At 38.6% G+C, this 22,828-nt stretch overlaps 2 protein-coding genes and 2 long non-coding RNA genes across 7 annotated transcripts in view; 1 reads left to right on the forward strand and 3 right to left on the reverse strand.

The window, feature by feature from the left end:
• Positions 1 to 3,626: 3,626 nt before the first annotated feature.
• On the reverse strand, positions 3,627 to 5,472 carry LOC133391061 (uncharacterized). Its single transcript, XR_009764537.1, has 9 exons — positions 5,086 to 5,472; positions 4,888 to 4,978; positions 4,488 to 4,822; positions 4,336 to 4,411; positions 4,202 to 4,259; positions 4,069 to 4,126; positions 3,935 to 3,992; positions 3,801 to 3,858; positions 3,627 to 3,728 (listed from the first exon to the last, which is right to left on the reverse strand). It is a non-coding gene; the product is annotated as an uncharacterized LOC133391061 (long non-coding RNA).
• Positions 5,473 to 5,518: 46 nt separating this feature from the next.
• The window catches only part of LOC133391060 (uncharacterized), a 162,647-nt gene continuing 145,337 nt past the window's right edge, over positions 5,519 to 22,828 (forward strand). The window contains exons 1-4 of one of the 2 annotated variants that reach the window (XR_009764536.1): positions 5,519 to 5,918; positions 6,304 to 6,709; positions 6,790 to 7,097; positions 7,182 to 7,948. Coding sequence is in view for 1 of the 2 variants with exons in the window: in XM_061641137.1 (XP_061497121.1) it covers positions 5,789 to 5,918; positions 6,304 to 6,709; positions 6,790 to 7,097; positions 7,182 to 7,546 (1,209 nt within the window). In the remaining variant the exon portion in view is untranslated. Of the gene's footprint in view, positions 5,919 to 6,303; positions 6,710 to 6,789; positions 7,098 to 7,181; positions 8,539 to 22,828 lie in introns of those variants that run through there. The other variant, XM_061641137.1, reaches the window with a different exon arrangement.
• On the reverse strand, positions 13,521 to 15,058 carry LOC133391490 (putative nuclease HARBI1). 3 transcript variants are annotated; one of them, XM_061646119.1, is made up of 4 exons: positions 14,922 to 15,058; positions 14,411 to 14,843; positions 13,891 to 14,032; positions 13,521 to 13,828 (listed from the first exon to the last, which is right to left on the reverse strand). In XM_061646119.1, exons 1-4 carry the CDS (start codon positions 15,032 to 15,034, stop codon positions 13,533 to 13,535), a joined length of 984 nt encoding a protein of 327 aa, XP_061502103.1. In that variant the 5' UTR covers positions 15,035 to 15,058; the 3' UTR covers positions 13,521 to 13,532. The 3 variants fall into 3 exon arrangements, with proteins under 3 accessions (XP_061502103.1, XP_061502102.1, XP_061502101.1); XM_061646118.1 differs by having other exon boundaries at positions 13,521 to 13,807; positions 14,411 to 15,058; XM_061646117.1 differs by having other exon boundaries at positions 14,411 to 15,058.
• Positions 16,007 to 19,140, reverse strand: LOC133391062 (uncharacterized). Its single transcript, XR_009764538.1, has 7 exons — positions 18,884 to 19,140; positions 18,516 to 18,826; positions 17,917 to 18,452; positions 17,705 to 17,848; positions 16,601 to 16,693; positions 16,203 to 16,539; positions 16,007 to 16,142 (listed from the first exon to the last, which is right to left on the reverse strand). It is a non-coding gene; the product is annotated as an uncharacterized LOC133391062 (long non-coding RNA).

Below are 22,828 nucleotides of genomic sequence, written 5' to 3' on the forward strand. Positions count from 1 at the left end.
TTCAAATGCTTTTTTACACTCATCATCAAAAATAAATGGAACATTGTTTTTCAAAAGATTAGTAAGTGGTTTTGCAATACTAGAGAAATGTGGAACAAACCTCCGGAAAAACGAAAAAAGACCTAAACATTGTTGTACCTGTTTTGTGTTCTGAGGAACAGGATAGTTTTTGATAATTTTTACATGATTATCGCTAGGACATATACCTGAATGATTGGCCTTGTATCCTAAGTAATCCAATTCATCGTAAGCAAACTTACATTTATCAAGCCGTAGCTACAACCCATTATTTCGTAGAGTATGCAAAACTTCACTAACTATTTCAAGATGTTCTTTAAAGTCTTGAGAAGCTATGAGAATGTCGTCAATGTATACAACCAGCTTTTCATTCTCGATGAATTTCCGCAAAATTGTATTAATGAAACGCTGAAATTCAGCTGGCGCGTTTTTTAATCCGAAGGGCATACGTGTGTACTCGTACTGGCCGTCTGGAGTAACAAACGCTGTGAATTTAATTGAATCCTCGTCCATTGCCACTTGATGAAAACCACTCTTTAGGTCTAGTAACGTAAAGAATTTTTTATTGCCCAAGTGTTCTAGGCACGTCTCTATGAGTGGAAGCGGGTAGTTGTCGCGGATTGTTACTTTATTAAGAGGTCGGTAGTCGACACACTTACGAATTTCGCCATTTTTCTTCCTAACGAGTACCAGTGCGGAAGCATAAGGAGAGTTACTGGGTCTTATTATATTTTTCTCTAATAAATCCTTCACAATGACTTTTACTTTATTCCTTTCATCGAAAGAAAGTCGTCTAGGCTTTGTGAAAATAGGAATATCATGAGTTAAGCTAATTCGCATTTTATGAGCAGATGGTATTATATGTTTATCCGGAAAATTAATGTAATTATTGGACACTATTGATCTTAAAGCAATGCCTTGTTCTTTAGAAAGATGTTCTCCAACATTTATAGTGCTAGCCTCATCGCTAATATTTATAGAACACATTTCAGAAAAAGTTGTGTCATATTGTTGTTTATGTTCAGATTTGTCTGATATCGAAATGAATTTTGAAGAAATATTGGGATCGGACAATTTCGAATCTTTGCATACCTCTGGTAAGGGAGCCTGGATCGAACTACGTAAAAGACCCAACGTTTGGAGCTTATGGTAAAAACCCGGTTTTTTTAAGTTCAGAATTTTATCTTTATTTAAATTCATCAGCATAAGTTTGCTGTAATGTTTACGGAATTGAGCGAGTGTGATGTTAAATTCTGATAACAAATCTCTCCCTACTATCATGGATAGGGACATGTAGCTTTTTGGTAAAATATAGAAATTGTGAATGAATGTTTGATTACGAAAACTAAGTTTTAGCTGTACTGTTCCAAGAGTTTGTAAATTCACATTTCCTATTCCTCGAAATCCACTTGGTTGGGGAGCGCTTAGTTTTGTAACCGGAACAATGGCTTCATTTATGAAGCTTTTAGAGCTACCGGAATCAAAAAGAGATGTTATAATTAACCCTGGGCTCCAAACATTGTTTCTCTTAAAAGCTACACTTACCTCCTGATAGGCCTCAAGTTGAACGAAGTTTCCATTTTCCCCAGAATCTAGATGCGCTGTTTCATTGTCGTTGCCCTGTACCGCAGCAACCGTTAGTTGACGTCTATCTGGGACAGGACAGTTGCGAATGACATGTGATGTGCTACCACATCGGAAACAGGAACCCGGAGCTCGGCGAGGTTGTGTGCATTGCGATGAATGATGTCCATGATTCGAGCAGTTATAACATCGAAGAGGTTCTGTCGTCGTTTGTCTTGGTGGAATCGGTCTCGGGGAAATGGTGTTGATGTGAGATGGGCTGCGGCGTTCTGGGTTTTTGCGCAACAGAAGATGGGATTCATATCGCTTAATGTTGTCAATCAGGTCGTAAATATCGCGGTAATCCTTGGTCACAAGGCTATCATAGAGAGGGTCACGAGAAAGTCCTCTGATGACATAAGTTATGATAGCCTCCTCATTCACGTGGCCTGACATTCCCAGCGCATTTACTCGGTATACATAGCTTGTGTACGACTCAGAAATTTTCTTGTAGACCGATGCTAATTGGCTATGAATAACGGCTTCGTTACAGCGATCAGGAAAAGCCTTTTTAATTGTGTCAGCGAATTCGTCGAATGTCTTCAAAGTGTTACGGAAGCCAATGTACCATTCGCTTGCTGCTCCAGTCAACCGACTGCCTGCATATAAAAGCATCGTGCGATCCTGCCATCCATATAATTCGCTATTGTAGCGAATCGTATTGATCCACTTATTGATACCGAGGCCGTCAGAAAATTCCGGTATCAAATGTTTCAACTCCTCGGGATGAACCAATCGACCATCCGTAAACGTCTGCCGCTGTTCCATTTCCATAATTTTTGCTCGTAGCGCCATTAATTCCAATTGATGAGAAGTTGCGTCGAATGAAGCACCTTGCGTCGAAGATGTCGGAGCAGCTTTGTCTTTCATCAAGATGGCGGCTGCTGCAACGTGGTTTCCATTGTTCGTCACTTCGTCTTCATCTGCACACACTCTTTGAGGAATGAAATTCTGGGTTGATTGTTCCTCCATTTTGTTTTTCGGTACACTTTGCTCGTACAACATGCGTAGTTGTGGTAAAGTTGCTTTCGGAGGCACTTCGATGTTAGCAACTTCCAAAGCACAAAGAAGTTCCTCTTTTGTAAGCATTTTTCGGCACAAACGGTTTATCCCACTTCTGAATTGTAATCTTTCTTAATTTCGGAAGAATTAAGGCCCGTGTCTGTGCTCCATCGCATGCGATTTTATCGCACGTGCTGTCAAACGCTTTTTCGTATAATATTGCGATTATTTGGATGATTTTAATAATATAACGATTATGAAAAATTAAGTTGAGATAGTTCCTACAAAACACCACACATTTAGTTTGACAGATAAAATCGGATGCGGCGTCCGACGAAATCAAAATTTTTTGATTCTGTCGTACGACGAAATCGCACGTCCGACGTTATCTGTCAAATTCCATATAAAATTTTGACAGGCCTTCCGATAAAATCGCATCCGATGGAGCACAGACATGGGCCTAACTGAAGGCTGAAGAATTGCGTGTTTTCTGTTTTAGCGCTCAATCACGAATGACATCTCTATTTGACAGTATTGCCTGAGATACTTAAACCTAGGTGTGATCGCACAAACAAGATGTACATATAGAAAAGGTGTATGTGTAAGGATGTCAAGGTGTATGTGTGAGGTATATACAAATTCGAATTTCTAATTTCTACATAATAAATTTTGCATTAAATTTGCGCGTAACAGTACCTGTTTAACAACAAAAAACATTTAATGCAAAATTCTGTGGCGATACATTTCAACCCTCGAAGCCGGCAGTGTAAACTATTCTTTCCATAGGAATCCGCACGTACGTGTGAAACTCGACATACGCAATTTGTGCTCGGTACCGTGCTATAATAATCAAATAATTAATGTAATGCTAAACAAACGCGCTAATCGTTAGCAAAAAATCTGTAAGCCACGGCGCGCCACCAATCGCAACCTAAAAGGGGCGAGGACAAGCCTCCCATCTATCCGAACAAAAAAAAAAACACTTTTCTTTCTTTCTTTTTGTTTATTTTTATATAACAAAAAACTTTGAGGTCTTCGTGGCGTACCGGAACGATGAAACACCAGCAGCTGCAGCTACCAGCAACCTGAAAAAAACAAAACAAAACACTTTAAAATATGAAGGAAATAATAAAACTTATTTGTGATAGAAAACCTACCAGCTACCAGCAACCTTCCAGCAATACAGCCCTTCCCGCAGCTGCAGCTACCAGCAACCTGCAAAAAAAAAACAAAACAAAACACTTTAAAATTTGAAGGAAATAATAAAACTTATTTGTGATAGAAAACCTACCAGCTACCAGCAACCTTCCAGCAATACAGCCCTTCCCGCAGCTGCAGCTACCAGCAACCTGCAAAAAAAAAACAAAACAAAACACTTTAAAATATGAAGGAAATAATAAAACTTATTTGTGATAGAAAACCTACCAGCTACCAGCAACCTTCCAGCAATACAGCCATTCCCGCAGCTGCAGCTACCAGCAACCTGCAAAAAAAAACAAAACAAAACACTTTAAAATATGAAGGAAATAATAAAACTTATTTGTGATAGAAAACCTACCAGCTACCAGCAACCTTCCAGCAATACAGCCCTTCCCGCAGCTGCAGCTACCAGCAACCTGCAAAAAAAAAACAAAACAAAACACTTTAATATATGAAGGAAATAATAAAACTTATTTGTGATAGAAAACCTACCAGCTACCAGCAACCTTCCAGCAATCCACACCTACACGTACACGAACCGTGCTGTCGATCGTTTGTTGCGAGCTACCTGTATGGAAGAATATAAATTAAAACACGAATTAATAATCATTTTTAATTATTATTACAAAAATATTAAACCAAACCTTCACAAAAAGACCCAGCGCCCTGAATGACCCAGCGTGAGCGCTGAGCACTGAGCTGAGAATGAGGGGAGGCATTCTCAATGCCGCGTTTTTGGGTAATCCTCGCTCCCACCCTTTCTTTCCTTCTCCCAAACGGACCCACCATTCCCGCGAGCGTAGACCGATCAAAAAATTCCAGGAAATTCGGACAGTAAGTGTGCAGTTTTTTATTCACAGAGCTATTCGGGAATATTTCAATTCTTGATGGCGCGTACTGGCGATCAAAACGTTGGCTGCTTGCTCCACCGATGGCGCGTGCTGTTGGAAGAAAAACACTTGCTGTTTGATGCGTTTTCCTAAGGAATGAAAGATAAATCGAGCATTAGAATGGTGAACAAAACTAGGACTATTTAAAACTTACCGATCACGAAGATATTTTAAGTTAAATGGCGACTCTGTAAGCCCGATCCATCTGCTTTGATATGTTATCAGGAGCTTTGGCAATGAAATAGCTAGGTGTGATGGAAAATAATAGAAGAATAAACAAACAATAAAAGCAGTACGATTTTTAGAACACAAACATCATTTGGAAGATTCTTCTTCTTATGCATACACTTACCCGTAGATCATGTAACAAAACATACTGCATTTACGCCTGCGTTGACATCTTTCACGATTTACTTAACCACTTTTCTATTATCATTTAATAATTTTCGCTGCATCTACCGGCACCAATCCTTCCCATATGAAATTTGCATTCGTTCTGGCGATGAGTTTCGAACGATCACAACACAGCGCGAGAGTGAACAACACAAAGTAAATGGCACTATATACAAGTGTTGATCATGTGGTCAAAATAAAGTATAATGGAATTTATTTTACTTTACATGAATTGATTTTATTCTGATTTAAATTTCAACTATTGTTATCAGCCAAGTTGTTAACGTTAAAAATTTTGATGAAGTGAATACATCATTACCAGATAAATGAAACGACAATCGACGCATTTTGACCATATCGAATTATGATCGCCTTTACACATAGTCGCACAAGTAACAATTGACAGCTAGATCTAGGACAGCGGGGGTGGGAAATATCGACATACAGGTAGCGAGGGGGTATGGTGACTTCGAACCGTTCAGATGATGTGTGGAGAGAAAGAGACAGGCACATAAAAGAGCAAAAGCGAAAATGACAGTCGGTCAAATTTGAACGTAAACAAACCGGCATCATCATTCCAGCATCGTTGTCGGCCAAGTCAAGTTAAACATTGTTAGTTCAGTTAACAAAATAAGAGTTTATTCCAAGTGTTTTAAGTGAAAATGGAGAACGTGAAGCGTGCTAGGAAAAGTGGTATGCTAAGCAAGCTTGGGCAGGCGATAAGGGAGGAGTGCGAGCGAGAATGGGAAGCGGAAAACCAACCAGGAACCAGCCGACGCCAAGAAGCACCAGGTACATTTTCTTTATTATTTTGTGGCGTCACTTTAGCTAAAACCCCAAGTGAAAGCTTCATAAAATGCTTTAAAAATAATAAGAAAAATGGTGTTCAAAAGTATCAGTGATATTAAATAAGATCAACCAGTGCAGTGTGTTTAAATGCATGACAAGTGGCATTTGAAGCAAAATTTACTCGACAACTATATTCCTTCATGTCACGCCAGATTGTCTCAGAATTAACGCGTGTGATTACCGTTAAAAGCCCTTCAATATCGGGAAGGTGGTAAAATGTTCATACATGCATCTGTGACAAGCCGGTGGCTTCTATTTTAGATAACTTATGCTTATTGCTGGCCCTTAAGTGTTTAACGTTCTGTTTCTTTTTACATTTCACTTTCAGTGATTGAAATTCCGCATGCTGGTTCGGAATTCGTTGATGAGAATGCCTCCGATGAAGAAGTATTTGACGACGATGAGCCCGAAGAAGAATGGTTGGAGGAATGGCTGAACGAAAGTGACGAAGATGAAGGCGAAGATAATCAGCATACAGAAAATTATGTTACGGATCCTCAATCTGAAAACATATTATCAAGGAAATTACGAATGTGGGCCCTATCTCATCGAATAACCCACACAGCTATAAATGATTTGCTTGGGATCATACGCGAGACAACGGAATATTACGTTCCAATGGATGCAAGGACGTTTCTGAAAACTCCCGTGAACGTCAGACAAAATATTACCACAGTGGCAGGAGGACAGCTATGGTACCAAGGGATCGAAAAGACGCTTCAGTGCCATTTTAAGTAATAATTAAAATCTAAAGTAACATGATTTTTCCATCTCACAAATGATATATACATACATTTTTTTTCATTTATTACAGAAACACGACGCCTACTGTGGACAAATTTGCTTTAAATCTCTTCGTAGATGGGCTTCCGTTACATAACAGTGGCCCTACGCAATTATGGCCAATAATGGCGCAGATTCACGAGCTTCCGGAGGTGCCTGTCTTGGTGCTAGGCATTTTCTGTGGTTCGTCGAAACCTGACAACGTGGAGGATTATCTTCGTCAATTGGTAGACGACCTTAATCGTGTTATGGACCAAGGAGTCACAATCAACAAAACAAAAATTGGAATTGATCTTCGTGTTATCATCGCCGATTCTCCCGCCCGAGCGTTCATAAAAGGTAAGTTTATCAAAGAAAAATGTATACATCTAATTTGTAGTGTTTATTACTAAATTCCTCATTTTTTTTTTATTCATTTGTCAGGTGTGGCGAATTTCAATGCAGCGAACGGGTGTATAAAATGTAAAATTGTGGGAAAAAAGGACAAAAAAACCCACAGAATGGTATTTGAAGGAACAGCTGAACCGAGGACAAACAAGGAATTTAGGCAAGGAGATTATGAAATAAGCCATCAGAAACGACCAACACCGTTATTAGATATTAAGGATAAAGATATTATTAAGATCTTAAGCATAGCAGACGATTTACACTTACTACATTTAGGAATAGCAAAAAAATTAGGAAAAGGATATGCCGAAGGTAGTTTAGCACCGTTTCCGAAGTGGAACGAAGAAGATAGAGAGGAAATTTCTAAAATTCTAGCAAAGACAAGTTACCTGCAGAGATAAATAGGGCAATGAGGCCACTGAAATATTTAGCTTATTGGAAGGGGTCCGAATATCGTACATTTCTCAATCATATTAGCATAGCATTACTTAGAGGTAGAATTCACGATGATGCTTATCATCATTTTAAACTCTTTTATGTTGCAATTACATTGTTTTCCAGCAATCATTTTAAAAATCATTGGGATTACGCGGAAGCTCTTTTAAAACAATTTGTTGAGGATTTCGGTTTAATTTATGGCAAATCTCACATTACCAGTAATGTTCACAATCTTTTACACATAGCTGAAGATGTACGTGAATTCGGACCCCTTCCAACAATATCCTCATATCCCTTTGAAAGCCGGTTAAATTTTCTTAAAAGGCTAGTTAGAACAGGTCATAGAACGTTAGAACAAATAGTATGTAGGTTAACAGAACTTAATGAGCTAGAAGCAAGTGAAAGCAAGGAGAAAATGGTTTATCCAATTATTAAACATAAGAAAGATGAGGTTAAATTGTACATAACAGATAAATTTCAATTAAGGAAAGGTGATAGGAACGGTTGGTTTTTAACCAAAGATAATAAGCTTATTAGGTATAGTAGCGTTAAGCAGGTTTCAGGATCGTATATCATAGAAGGACATCAATTAGCAGAAACACAACCAGCATTTAGTTATCCGAACCGTTCGGAAGTTATTTATAATTATATAGGTAGAGTATCAGATATTCCAACCGACGTAGTTAAAGTAGATTTAAACAATGTAAAAGTTAAATTGGTAGCGGTTTCTGTTGATGATGGCGAATCGTTTTATTTTAGTCCGCTCATGCATACTTTATTGGAATAAAACATATATTTAGTGATCTGTAGCCTGGCTAGTTGGATTACATCCTACACATGAATGCATGTATTGCTCTCAAATAAAAATAATTTCAAGAAAGGAGTCTTATTACCATAAATACAGAACTTTTCGAATAACATATAATTTAAAAAATATAAAACAAGATATATCCCATCCTTGAGTTCCATTATTTATCACATTTAATTTCAGTTTTGATATTCGTAATACAGTTGAAAGAAACTTAACCTATTATCCCTATTTGGTATAGTTCATCACAGTTCATCATAACGAAAGGAAAAAAATATCTAAAAAGCTTATAGCTAATAACTATATCCCTGATATAAAAATTACGTTTCTGATATTCTTCGTTTCTTTGTCGTTTCTAACTTTTCGATTTTTGAAGGCTTGCAATTGTAAAATTTTTTGTTTAGGAATGTTTTTACGTAGGCGTCAGTAAGCTCTGTCAATCGATTGCCTCCAATCAATTTTAGTAGACTTAAAATTTGCGTATACTTCGAGAAGCAAATTTTAGGTCCCTGCTTGCCTTCTCCGGTCCAGCAACATTTCTTCAAAAAATCTTTTTCGAAAAAAAGATCGAGAACAATTGTTAACCGTTTGTCAAAATCTGTGACATCCGTTAATATATGCACGATTTGACAAACTAGGTTTACCATATACGTACCATTTTGTAACGATTGTTCAAATTTGTTTAGGCTATGTTCATCGCTTATCCTGTCTACTTCAAATGACCTAGGGACGGTATATTCGTTTCTACACACGTTGTTCATTATCATCGAAACCTGCGGTGATAACTTCTCCAGCATTTTAACAGCAATGTCAATCTTCCTTTCAATCCTTTCTTCTCGATTCATCTTTGAATATGCGATATCAGTTGCAGATACTAATGGTTTAGGTGCTATTGGTGGTTTGGATGCTATTGGTGGTTTGGATGCTATTGCCGGTTTTGGTGCTACTGTAGGTTTGAATGTTGTGCTAGTTTTTGGAGCCATTGGAAGTTTAGGAACAGAAGTAGGATCAGAAAGAACTTTGGGTTTAGGAGGAATCGCAGGTTTTGTTGATCCTGGTTGTGAGTGAGGACGAGAATGCGTTGCTGTGGATGTTGATTGTAGGGGGGCACTAATATGCATAAAAGCTGGCGGAGATGATGATCGGGAAGTGCTGGAATGAACAGCTTTCGGCGGAACTATCAATATGTTGTCTATGATGGTGATGCCACGAGACGAAGTCGGTAGAACTGCTCTGTTTCTTTCATTATTGGGTGTCTCATTATTATCAGCCATGTTTCTATTATATCCGCTAATCCTAAAATGATGAATCAATACCATTACATATTGATTAATAACACCCATGATGGCAGGACACCTGAATGGCCGTGCGGTTAACAGACCGGACTACCAATTAATCAGTCCCATTTCAATTCTAATAACAACCTCTTTCAAATCTATATCCACAGGAACACCAAAGGAGCGACACGACGCAACGATATCAAGCGAGAATCACTGTTGAAAGAAAGCGACAACTGGAACGACAATACAAGGCAGTGCAGATGGGTGGGGATGTAAACAACAAGTGCTGAGGAAGGGGAAAGTTCGCTTTTTTTATGTATTCAATTGTAAACATGTACAAAACAAGGTTCTTCCTTTGTTCAGACCAGTGTAAATTTTTTCCGCCATGACAGTCGATATAGCCGCCATCTTGGATTTTGAACATCGGCCTTTCGACATGCGCAAACATTAACCAACCGTTCCTCCAAATGCTGAAAAAGAGGGATCGTGGTGAATTTGACAGTGGTGAATTGTTACTTGTGCGGCCAGAGCATGGATTACGTTCGACGAAATCCGCTTCGGCGCTCAGTGCAAAAGGCACTCACGGCCCTTAAAACGATGTTCATTTTACCAGTTTTTTTGAATCTGGCAAGTTTTTGAATAAAATGAACTCTTTTGACGGTTACGTTCGTTCCCGATTGTATGGGATGAAATCCCCGAGGTTTTGGGCTGCGGATTTGTGTCGAATTGGTAATCTTTCGCGATTCCAAAGTATCATAATGCTGATTTCAGAAATTTAAATGATATCATTTATGATGTTTATAATATTTATTATAATAATAAATAAATAAATGTATATTATATTAATATATATTGCTTATATATATTATTAATTATTTATTATTTATTATTATTGTATATATATTTATATATATATATATATATATATATATATATATATATATATATATATATATATATATATATATATATATATATATATATATATATATATATATATGTATATATATATATATATATATATATATATATATATATATATATATATATATATATATATATATATATATATATATATATATATATATATATATATATATATATATATATATATATATATATATATATATCTATATATATATATATAACAATAAATATATATATATATATTTTTTTTTATTATGTAAACCGGTCTCGTGGTATATATATATATATATATATATATATATATATATATATATATATATATATATATATATATATATATATATATATATATATATATATATATATATATATAATTATGTTTACGATAGCCCGGAGTAAGTTTTAAAAAAACATTACTGGGGATCTTTATTTGCGAACTGCTAAACTAAGACTAAAGCTAACTTCTGGATTCGGTACTATTTAGCTAGGCTGGTGTTTTCGGTGCTGCCAGGTTTGCCGGTCACGTTGTCGTCCACGTTTATGATGATCATGTTGCCTCGGTCCGTCAGAACATACGACACCACACCTGGTCGTGGGAACCTGCTTCCAGTGGAGTTCCCGTTGGAACCTGACTCCGCGCGTGGAGTAACATCGATGGCTCGCTTGCGACCGTTTTCTTACTCAGCACCTGTATCATAGCGCGTAGCGCATGTGTACATAACTATATATATAAAAATAAAAAAAATATATATATATATATATACAGTCGTCAACTCGTACGACGTGACAACATGCCCGTCATGGACCCCAAATAGACCGTGCCGCCATACTGACTATCCTGCTATGGGGGGTTATCCAAAAGTCACTGAAAGCCAATCCGACAAGTGGTACAGACAGGCCTTGACCGACAACGGTTGTTGAGCCAAAAGAAGAAAAAAAATATTATGTATTTAAATAATCTTAAGCTATGTACACGTGCTAGACAAACACACGGTGGCAAGCGAGCCACGGAGTCATGTTCCAACAGGAACTGAACTGGAAGCAGATTTCCAGGACTGCCGGCGCAGATCGCGAACGGTACCTCCACGTGGGGTGTTATATTGATTGAACACCTACCAGTATTACGCATTATTATTATTTTACATTACGAGAATTTACAGTACTTCACCTAGAGCACCACATATACTGTAAAAACTTTTAAAAAGCATAAAAATCAATTGCTGATTGTTGCCCATTTATTAGCATCGGTACAGAAAAAGGTAAAGCAAATATTTCATTTCAGGGAACGGTCAGAACCTCGCCGCATGCGATTTTGCCGCAAGCTTTTGTATGGGATTTGGCGGCAAAACCGCATGCGGCGAGGTTCTGACCGTTCCCTCACGAATCGACGGGGAAACGAATGTTATCTGTCAATTTTTAGTGCCTTCTTGCTCATACAGTGCCGTACAAGAAAACATAACCGTTGTTTTTACTGTTACTTTTTATTTAAAATTTAAATGTTAATCCACTTAATTGTATAACTCCTGTATTTTTCTAGTCTTCATTTTTTATACTATAAAAAAACTCTTATTTCTCCATCTACATTCAAAACATTATCCACTATATGAAACAAATTAGTTGCAGAAAAAAACAGGTTTGTTGTTTTTGTGTGTCACTGTTCGCGCACACGCGCGAAAACTTGAAACAATAGTAATCAAAATTTCCAAAGAATGAAAACCACACCATTCGATCACCCGTTTTTTGTTTGTTTGGTGTGAAGTAAAACGAAAGACCGTGCAAAAATTGATAAAAATGCCTGTAAGTAATCTAAAACATGTCATTGTATATGGTCAACATATGGGTTAATATATTATTATTCACTGATTTAAGGACAAGCGCAAAACTACAACCAAACGACAGTTTGAGGTACTTATTGCCATGATTGAAGGTAATGAAGGTGTAGCCGGTGATCGCATCAAAGGATCTTGTAAATTTTGGCAGGAAGTGACGGTAAAACTCAACGAATTGGGACCCCCTATCAAAGATATATCGGGATGGAAAAAAGTAAATTACCACTATTTGATAAGTGCTTTTTATATTGCATAACATAAACGTGTTTTACTATTTTAGGTTTGGGCGGATTATAAATCTGCTTTAAAAAAGAAGCTTTCATTTAATAATGCGGAATACAGATCGACCGGAGGGGGACCGTGCTCCTTGCGCAATTTTAATGCCCTGGAGCAGAAAGTTATTGAAGTGCTCGATATGCAACGTTCAGTGGTCGGAACACCTGACGTTCCACCAATGGGTCTAGCAGAAAGTGAAGATTCAATCGAAAATGAATGTTTGAATATCAGCCCAGAAGTAACAGAGCTCGTTACATCCGGAGCATGTAATCGGGACAGCGGACATCAACCAACTTCTGCCCAAATAATTGACCAAGAGGTTGAAATCGAAGAGGTTCCTGTTACTACAGAACCAGCTCGTAACAGCAGGCGAAAGAGACGCACATTGGCGGAGCAAAACTTGTTGGAGTTGCGTAAATTCAATGTGATTCAACAAAAAATACTCAACGTTAAAATCGAAAAACAAGAAACAAACAAAGCTAGGTTAGAAACTGAAAAGGAACATGCTAAAAGGAAATTTGAACTAAAACAAAAGGCAATGGAAATGCAACATGAATTGGCAATTCAGGATTTTCAACTGAGGAAGGAAATTGCCGAAAAGGAGCTAGAGTTAAAATATGCTAAATTAGAGCAAATTAGTAACGCAAATCAGCCCAGGCATTAATTACTAAAATGCTTAAAAGTTTCATGTTTACCCGATTTTATGAATTAAAAAATATGCTCAGAATTCTCAAAACAAATGAATCGCATTTGAAGTTTCAATTTATTCAAACCATACTGAATTTCACCAAATTTAACTTTTTTGCGCATAAAACAGCATTTATTTATGTCAAATATCTTCTAATAAATCTGTGAAAATTTGTTGCCACTCTATATTATTTTCAATACAGATGTTATGCAACGCACAACATGTGTTAATAATTAGACCACTTGTTTTAGGATCGTAGTTTAGTGATCTGTCTGTCCCAGCGAGACATCGAAACCGGGATTTCCAAACGCCTATTGTCTGTTCTACAATCATCCGACCAGAAGAGTGTTTTTTGTTAAATTCTGCCTCGGCGGATCCTTCGTCTGGGTCTCTGTGCGGTCTTACTAGCCACGGTTCTGATGGATACCCAGCATCCCCTTTAAATAATAAAATATCTCAAAACGATGCAGTGATTTAACAGCATGAATGCAATTATTACCCAAAATCTTGTCCCTTTGCCCGCTTCTGTGCAATCGTTGGAAATATTTGCGCACAATGCTCACTCGCCATATATGCGCATCGTGATGTGATCCAGCAAATCGTGCATCAACGGCTCGTATGCGTGTTTTATGGTCACACACCTTAAATAACAATAATGAATATTATTAAGCTTTAATGCATTAGTGATCGGTTAATTCAACAAAAATCCAGATTCGCTAACGAATGACACCCCGGAGTCGTTCGGAGCCCTCCACAGCCGTTGGAGTGATCGAAAAAGCAGCCGCTGAAGCCGCTGAAGCCGCTGAAGTCGACAGGAGCCGGCTCCGGCTGCCGACTAGCGGCTCTAAACTGTTGCAAACGGCTCCAGCGGCTCCGACAATTCCAAGGGCTTACGCTGCCAATTAGCGACTTTGGGAGGCTCTGCACGACTCCAACCGGCTTTGAACCGTGAGTACGAATCCAGAAATACATTACTGAAAAGCATGTTACATGTACAAGCTTTTCAATTCAATACTTACAATCAATGTGTTAATGCTGTAAAATGATTTCCTATTCAGGAAAGTAAGCGGACGTTCTTGCGGTTTTTTAATTTTAACGTGCGTTCCATCTACGCACATCACGACGTTCTCAATACCGCTTTTCAAGAAGAAATATTCTTTAGCTTCCTGTCTCTCTGATTGAGTCATTCGCAAATTTATCCAATCCCCAACTAATGAGTGGAGTGGTCGTAAAGTTCCTCTCAAAACTTTACTAAAAGTTGTCGGAGCCATTGCGACATGGAAATCTTTTCCTACGCCATGCTGATATCTCCCAGATGCGAAGAATATTATACATGCCGTCAACTTCTCTTTTTTTGATATTCCATGCGCTCTGCGAGAGTCTACCGAAGAATCAATACCATCAAGCAAATCCATGAAAATAGATTTCGATATCCTAAAGTTGTTAACAAATCTGTAATGTAATTGCCAACGAAGATAACGACAATCAGATGATAACGTTAGCAAAACAGTTATCAATTTATTTACGTACGCTGTATCCGTTAAAGCAAGAGGATCGGTATTATATCGAAGATTCCTACGATGTCTTTTCAATTCCTGCTTTGCCTCAGCTTCTACGTTTATACTGTTATAAAAGAACAACATTTTAAAACAAACAATATACTTTGTGTTTCTATTCCACAAGTTGTAAAAATAAACGAAAGTCTGTCAAAATGGCGTAACATTAACCCTGCCACTTGCAACCAAATGAACATCATACTCCAAAAAATCCTGTCAACTTTGAAAAGTTATAACTTAAAAACGATAGCGAGTTGAACCAATCTATACACAGTTATAGAAACTGTATAAGTCTTTTAAATTATCTTCAGAATATTGCATCGATATTCCATAACGCATTCAAAAATGATAAGCCTTCATAGTCGCTGACTACCCGGGTAGCCCGGTTGCCTGAAATATGATGTTTTTTTGGTTGCCAGTGACAGGGTTAATAGAAGCTCCGGCCAGATTTCAAGTGCTGTATATAAACGAAGAAGTGACACATATGGGTAAGCAAAGACATGCTGTATTTTGTATGTGAACACTTGAATCTGGAGGGTATAAATGTATGTTTAAATGAACATAATTCATTTTGTACTGAGCGCCGAAACGGATTTCGTCGAACGTAATCCATGCTCTGGCCGAGTGTCATCTCTTACGCTTCAGGGTCTCACGCTCAGAGCAAAAATTCTCCTATCTTTGCAACGGTGGGTGCGTTCATCTGTGGAGGGCGGGAGGAGTTCGAGTGTGTGTCTCATGCACACAGCGAAATTTTGGTCAACACCTCGATGGTGGGAGCGTTTTTCCATGGGATGGGGTAGTGGAGTACGAGTGTGTCGCATGACTCCTTTAAAACTAGGGCCAGGGGTAGCGAGAGGCATCAAAATGAGTTACTCTTTGCCAAGCGGGGTGTTACGAGCACGCGCCAACCCTCTCAACAATCTCAGAGAGAATTTGTATGAAATTTCTTGGGCTTGTTCTCGGCTTATTCTCGGCTTATTGGTATAAACGTCACTCAGAGAACAAGCCCAATATGAACAGGCGCTCAGTGACGTCACGGTGTAGCCGTATTGATGCGAGTCCACACAATGGGGGTCGACCAAGGACCGTAAAGATATCAGGTCAAGTTATAAGCCCGTTTTGACAGCTAGGTGGAAGAAGAATCGACGAAGAAAACTGACAGTTAGTTTTCCGCTTTTGGCGAACGCTTCAAGTTCTCGAAGGAAAATTTGCATTTTAAATCACGGACTGTGTTCTAATAATCTAAAATATTCACCCAAATTGATCTCCACCAAATATTGACCATGCAAAACGTAAACAATCCATCAATACATATACAAGCGGAAAACCATCTGTCAAAATCGGAGCCCAGGGGGGGGATCGCCAAAAGCGCTATAACTACACCTCATTATACATTCCACCTTGGGGTCGACCCATTCCAACTGCTGTCAAAATGAAACAACAACGGTATTTGGTTTGCATGCGTTTTATTGAACAATAACAAGTCGACAAGTGGCGTCGTTTTGAGTAGCTAAAAATCAGTTCCGGATTTACGTTTTTTCCTATTCCAGCTCGTATTAGTTAGTGAAATAGTTGTTCGGCTTCCGGTAAATCTGTAAGTGAAGGAATCAAAGCGTTAATACATCGAAATCATAACAAATTAGTTGATTTTACCTGTGCCTATTATTTTAGATAATCATGACATCAAACGTCGGACGAGCTCCCGATGCTTCGACGAGTAGTTCCCAGGAGTGTCCTTGTGTAGAACTAGCGCAGGAAAATAAAAAAGATATAAGGACAGTTTTGAATGCAGTGATGGACGTGCGAATGAAACAGGACGAGATTTTAAAAACTCAAATTCAAAGCCAAGTTGAACCAACCCAAAATGATGATGGGCATATGGAAGATGAAGAATACTTTTTGTTCGCTTTGGTTTCAACCAAGATCGGTCTAGATGACTTAGAAGAAAGCATAGCGTCAGCAGAGCGCTTCAATAATTTAAAAGGATGGCTTATGAAGAAGGTAAAAGCATCAAACGCAAAGAGCAGAATGCATCGCGTTCTTTACCTATTATTTAATAGGATATTTATAGTAGACTGCAGTTGGAGTGGACGGGGAGGCAACGGGCCTAAGGTAGAATTCAGGAAATATTCTAATATCCTCCGTCTATTTGCTGTTGTCGGAGGAGCAGGAAGGGCTTTAGAGGATTCTATTGTTGAGGATTTTTTTATAAAGAAATTTAAAAATTCGCAATCAGCTGCCCAAGCGAAAGGCATTGTGAAAAGTATCAGTCGTGGTACGTTTTCAAGAAAGAAGAAGAAGAATTAGATAAATAAGATAGAGTTCAATAATGTTCCTTTGACGATTTTTTTTGCTTTGGATTTGTTGATATTGATAAGGTTTTTTTTTTTATTTTTGATTGTTGCTGAACTATTAGTCAATTGAAAAATATAAGGGAATTCATAAATGCTAGTAAATGTTGATAGTAATTGATTTTTTGGTTTAAGGTAGTTGTATGAATTATTCTAAATAATGTGGATATCAGTAAATATAAAATATTATGGAGTTTAAGTTATAAAAAGTTTCTTTGAGTAATTTTCCTTTAACATACCAATTTTTATATTCATAATTGATTGAACTGGTGCAATGAATAAGTAGCAAAGTTAGCTTTAAGATTATTACCATAATTATGATACTTCATAGTTATCATACTTTGTGAATAACTTTTACAGAACAGAGATGGTCACATGCACGTTTGTCGAATACTCACTTGCTTACCTTTTTATCAAGTGCTAACCAGTTTTGAGGTCTACCATGTACCGCTTTCAATACAGCACCGTCGTTTATTAGATGATCTGTTGATGAGGTCTAATGGGAACGTATGTTTTCAAGTGGCACGACCATTTACGGGACTCATACAACCTGAAATTTATATTAAATATATTTTCACAATTATAAGCTTGGAATAACGGTCCCCAAAGCGCACTTACTCAAAGATGTATATGTTTAAGTACAAGCAAGCAACGACATACATCCGCTTCGCGCAGCAGCATGAAGCCTTGCGCGATGCCTTTCGCACTCCGTGCTCCAGCGAGTTGTTTGCTGCCCTGAGCACGTTCATCCTTCGGCGTGGATAAGTAGCTGGAGAAGTCTGCTTCGTCTTTTGGCATCACCGGAACGCTATGGTACATTGCGACAATTTCCGTCAACTTGCCCACACCCTTCTGGCCGGCCCTGTCACGAATACAATCCAGCAAGTATCCCTTATAGTCGCAATAGAATGATCCACGTGATATCGATCAGAAACGCATTCAGCACATCCTTGTTCCACACGTCGAAATCCTTTCCTTCTGTGTCTTGCCGAACGCCAGCATCAGGTGGCACGCTGAGCAGATCAGTTGCATGTAATCGTACTCTTGTGTCGTGCCTGGACATCGTCCCGTTGTGTACAATTTCCACAGTGTCCGGCACCGCATATGCCGATTCGTTCACAACACGGGTTACCGTTAGACTTTGCGCATATACCCTACCGGGAGAAAGGTCACCTACATTAAAACCAGTCAATTTAAACAGAACAAGTTCAACCCACCGGGAACATTTCCTTCATCCCCGGAAAAAGCGTCCGGGTGTGGGAAGGGTCGTAGCGAGCCCCTTCCTCTGCACCGCTTAACAGCTGCAGACGATGTCGACTAAAGAATCCCCGTCAGAAAAGGTTATATGGCACAAATCACATCCTAAAATGAAACAATCATCGAAATTAAACACAAGCACACCTTACCTCAGCGTCAGCGTCGTGCTTGAAGGTTAAAAATTTCATCCTGCTTTATTGAATGCTCCAAGCTATTTTTTTGGCTTCCACCACAACTAAATAATACTGTCGTGGTTAGTTTTATGTTTAATCTACAAAACAAAACGTTTTTTATAAGAAATATTACATAATTTGCACAAAATACTCACAAGATCGCCGCACACGCAAACACTTGCTGTTTACATTTTGGCTTCACTCTCATTTGACATGTCAAAAATTTGCAAGCCCCAAAGTGTGGATCAAAAAGGGGGGTGGGAGGGGAGAGAAGGTGATGAGATCGAAGCGGCACGAAATGGCCGTTGCAAAAACCGCATGCTCAGAACGCTAAGTCCCAGAAGAAGGAGATCGAGCTACGAATGTGACAGAGTGGGCATGAGAAAATGGGAGAATTTGAGTGCCATTGTTGGGAGGGAACGTTTTAGCCATGAGAATGTATGTGTGAGGTAGGTATATTTTGAATTGTAGTGGTGCTACGTTTCTGCTGTCAAAATTTTTGGCATTCTGTGAGGTTTACCAAGTGCCAAGTGCAAGTGTTCATCAAGTGTGTTAGACAAGTGTGTTAGAAAAGTGCTAAAATGTCGCAAAATTGCAGCAAAAATGGGCATTTTTATGCAAAGTGCCGTAAACTGATGGAGAGTTTCCTGGTACGAGAGCTCAATCTCGTCCAAGAGGCAAACGATGGGTTTGTCCCGCTGCCAAACATGGGTATGTAAAAAAGAAAGTGAGTGGTTATTTGTCAGTGCATATCATGTTATAATATTTAACATTATATAAATAGTACAGTATAATTTGGTGTACAATAATTCGGTTTAAAAGCGGTCGGGCCGGTCTGATGGTACAGTCGTCAACTCATACAACTTCACAACATGCCTGTCATAGGTTCAAGTCCCGAATAGACCGTGCCCCCATACGTAGGACTGACTATCCTGCTACGGTAACAAAAAAAGTCACTGAAAGCCAATGCCACTTCACTAGTGGGTACAGCTAGGCCTTGACCGGCAGCGGTTGTTGTGCCAAAAGAAGAAGAATAATGTTCATTGATTTAAGGGCACCAAAATAAATATATCTATGTGCGAAACGGTGCAAGAAAAAAAAACATGTTATCATACCCGGGATGTGTGTGCGTGTGTCAAAAAGCCGCGCCCAGTCAGACAATTCGGACTTAATTTACCTCTATCTTACCGCTAAATTACCGGTAATTTAAGAGTAATTTAATGGTAAATTACCAGTTTTTAAGTCCTCGTTAATTTACCCATTCGAGCTGTTTGACAGATCCTATTCCATCCTCTATTTTGTTTTTATGTTGTTCGGCCAAATTATTAATAAATAACACGAAATGTATTATATTACAGTTTAATGGTTATATTCAATCATTGTTCTTAACTTTTACAAACGATTACAATGTATTTTTTAGCAAACTCAACTTGAACAGCCGCTTCACCCGGAGAAGGGTGTGCACAAATAGCACTAATAAACGCAATTTCTCGGCTGTTTTTTTTTTTTTTACATTTTAAAGTTTTAAACATACCGCTGACGTCTTCTTCCACTAAAAGAGCATTAAAACAATACACTTTTTATTCTAATTTATATCTTTACACTGACATCAAACGACAACACTTCGTACCGCTAAATTGCTCTTTAATTACTGTTATGACAGACACAAAACTGCTCGAATGGGTAAATTAACAGAAGGCTGTCTGACTGGGCGGTGTGAAAAACGGAATGAGAGAACAAAAAATGTGCGAATCAATTACATTATATTTTGTATTAATAATCGTCCTACAATTTCCGTCAATTTCGGTGTTCAGTGTGGTAAATGTGTTGAGTGTTCAGTGAATGTGTAAAAATGTGTTTCAAAAGGGCGGTCCTGTGGTACAGTCGTCAATTCGCTCTACTTAACAACATGCCCGTCATGGGTTCAAGCCACGTATGGACCGTCCTTCCGTAGCCGGACTGACCATCCGGCTGCGTGGTACAAATTATGTATCAAAAACTTAAATAGTCCAGCATGACCGCGCAGGTCGCGGATGTCAAGTAAAATATGAAGAAGTGTTTCAAAACAAAAATTAGTTTTGAAAAAACATTATTTATTTAATGTTGCTGCTAGTCGTGAAGAGCACGACCTATGAACATGCCCGTCATGGGTTTAAGGACCGCATGAGCCGAGCATCCTATAAGCAGGGCAGGGTTAGTTGTGTTGGGCAAAAAAAAAAGATAAAAAAGGCTTAGATTAGTGGTTAAGAGCAGTAGCGCAGGGTAAGAAAAGTGGTTCAGACTTGCAAAACGGATAAGGTTTCCACAGGTTCACTATGACAAATGCCACAAGACCGGACGTGAATCGATTCTTGACTATCCGTACGAAACCAGAACTGACTATCCTGCTTCTCTTACCATAAATTCTCAAAAGCCTTTAACAAGCCATTGCGGTTGACACGATTCAAATGTAAATTAAAAACCGTGCGATCATGATCAAATACATTATTAGTTGCACTGGTCAATCGGGCAAAAATTTGGTCCGTTCCTATTATTGCAGGTAGCTATTGTAGTGTGGCGACGGGAAAACACCTAATCAACAATTCAAATGTCGGATCGGAAAGCAGAAAACAAATATTTGATAATACAGCGTGCTCATATAAACTATATTCGTAATATAATTCGAATAAATAAATTTTTTAAAAAATATCTACACACAGCAAGTGATTTGTTTCCTTAACATAATCCGACATTTAACAAGTTCGAAAGAAACGTTGTAATTGTTTTACAAGTCTTTTATTTAATTATACTGTTGATTATAAATTATCTTCCCAATCAAGACTTGTCGGATGACGGAACGGTTCCGGAAGTGCCGCAAGACCAATCTACGACATCAAGCACTGCCGGAACAAGTGCTGAAAACGTCGCGGATGATGCTGAAGATTTCGACCACGGGGAAAATTATCCGAACGGGGAGGACAGCGACGATTTTTATCACGGCGCTTCCGATGAGAATTACTCTTATGAGATCATTGACCATCTAAGTTTGTTGGATTGTCTTAGATTCTTTGCAATTAAGAGTCAGCTCCCCCGTTCGGTGGTCAATATGCTACTGGAAATCCTACGGAAGAAGGTAGATGCCACTCTTCCAAAAGATAGCCGGAATTTGGTGCGAACACCTCCCCGTGCCGCTGGCAACATTTATAAAATCGGGGGAGGTGACTTTTGGTACGGAGGATTATCGCCAGTTCTGACCAAGTATTTTCAGTAAGTATATTATGTTTTGAGTTATGTTTCAATTGCTACAAAAAATCCTTTATATTATTATTTATAGAAACATCGAACCCCGAGACGATCCTTTCAAGCTAGACGTATCGGTCGACGGGCTACCGCTACATAAGGGTGGGCCGACCCAGGTCTGGCCTATTCTGGTGAAAGCGGCAGACTTGCCTAAGCTTCCACTCATCTTGATGGCCACATATAGTGGCCATACAAAGCCGGTAAGTGTGGAAGAATTTTTGCGGCCGCTATTGATTTTAATATCATTCAGCGAGGAGGCTTGACCATCGGCGATAAAACGTTGCATTTTCGGGTACGCAATTTTATCGCTGATACACCGAATCGAGCGTTCATTTTAGGTAACGAAATAAATAACATTATCGTAAACCTTTTAGTAAAATACAATATATATTTTATTTTCAGCAACGACGAACCACAACAGATACGACAGTTGTTTAAAGTGCACTTGCCATGGCGAGTGGTGTGAAGAGGGATTTTTTTTTTGATTCCGTCGATGCTCCCCTTCGTACGGACGAAGGGTTTCGTGGTAGAGTCATATTGAACCATCATCAGGAGTGGCGTACACCTTTAGAAGAATTAGACAATTTTGATTTAGTCGATAACGCTCCCACGTCGGAGCGTGAACACCTGTGTGACGAGGGGTGTACACGTTTTATGCAACGGGCATTTATGTTCGGCAAATTTCCCCGTAATAAAAAGTGGACACCTCTCTAAATGGAAGCTGCGACTAAATTTTTAACGCAGACGAAGCTTCCTACTGAGATCCATCGATCATTTCGGCCTCTCAGATATCACGCCTTTTGGAAAGCTACCGAGTGGCG

This window comes from Anopheles gambiae, chromosome 2 (genome assembly GCF_943734735.2).
Source record: "Anopheles gambiae chromosome 2, idAnoGambNW_F1_1, whole genome shotgun sequence".
NCBI classification, from domain to species: Eukaryota; Metazoa; Arthropoda; class Insecta; order Diptera; family Culicidae; genus Anopheles; species Anopheles gambiae.

What these genes read in the sequence shown, in the direction of transcription:
- LOC133391490 (XM_061646117.1), bottom strand. Translation starts at nt 15,034, where the DNA reads ATGTTGTTCTTTTATAACAGTATAAACGTAGAAGCTGAGGCAAAGCAG. An exon ending in ACAGCATTAACACATTGATT is followed by an intron (nt 14,033 to 14,410) that starts GTAAGTATTGAA and finishes TTGTTATTTAAG; the next exon opens with GTGTGTGACCATAAAACACG. An exon ending in GCAAAGGGACAAGATTTTGG is followed by an intron (nt 13,829 to 13,890) that starts GTAATAATTGCA and finishes TATTATTTAAAG; the next exon opens with GGGATGCTGGGTATCCATCA.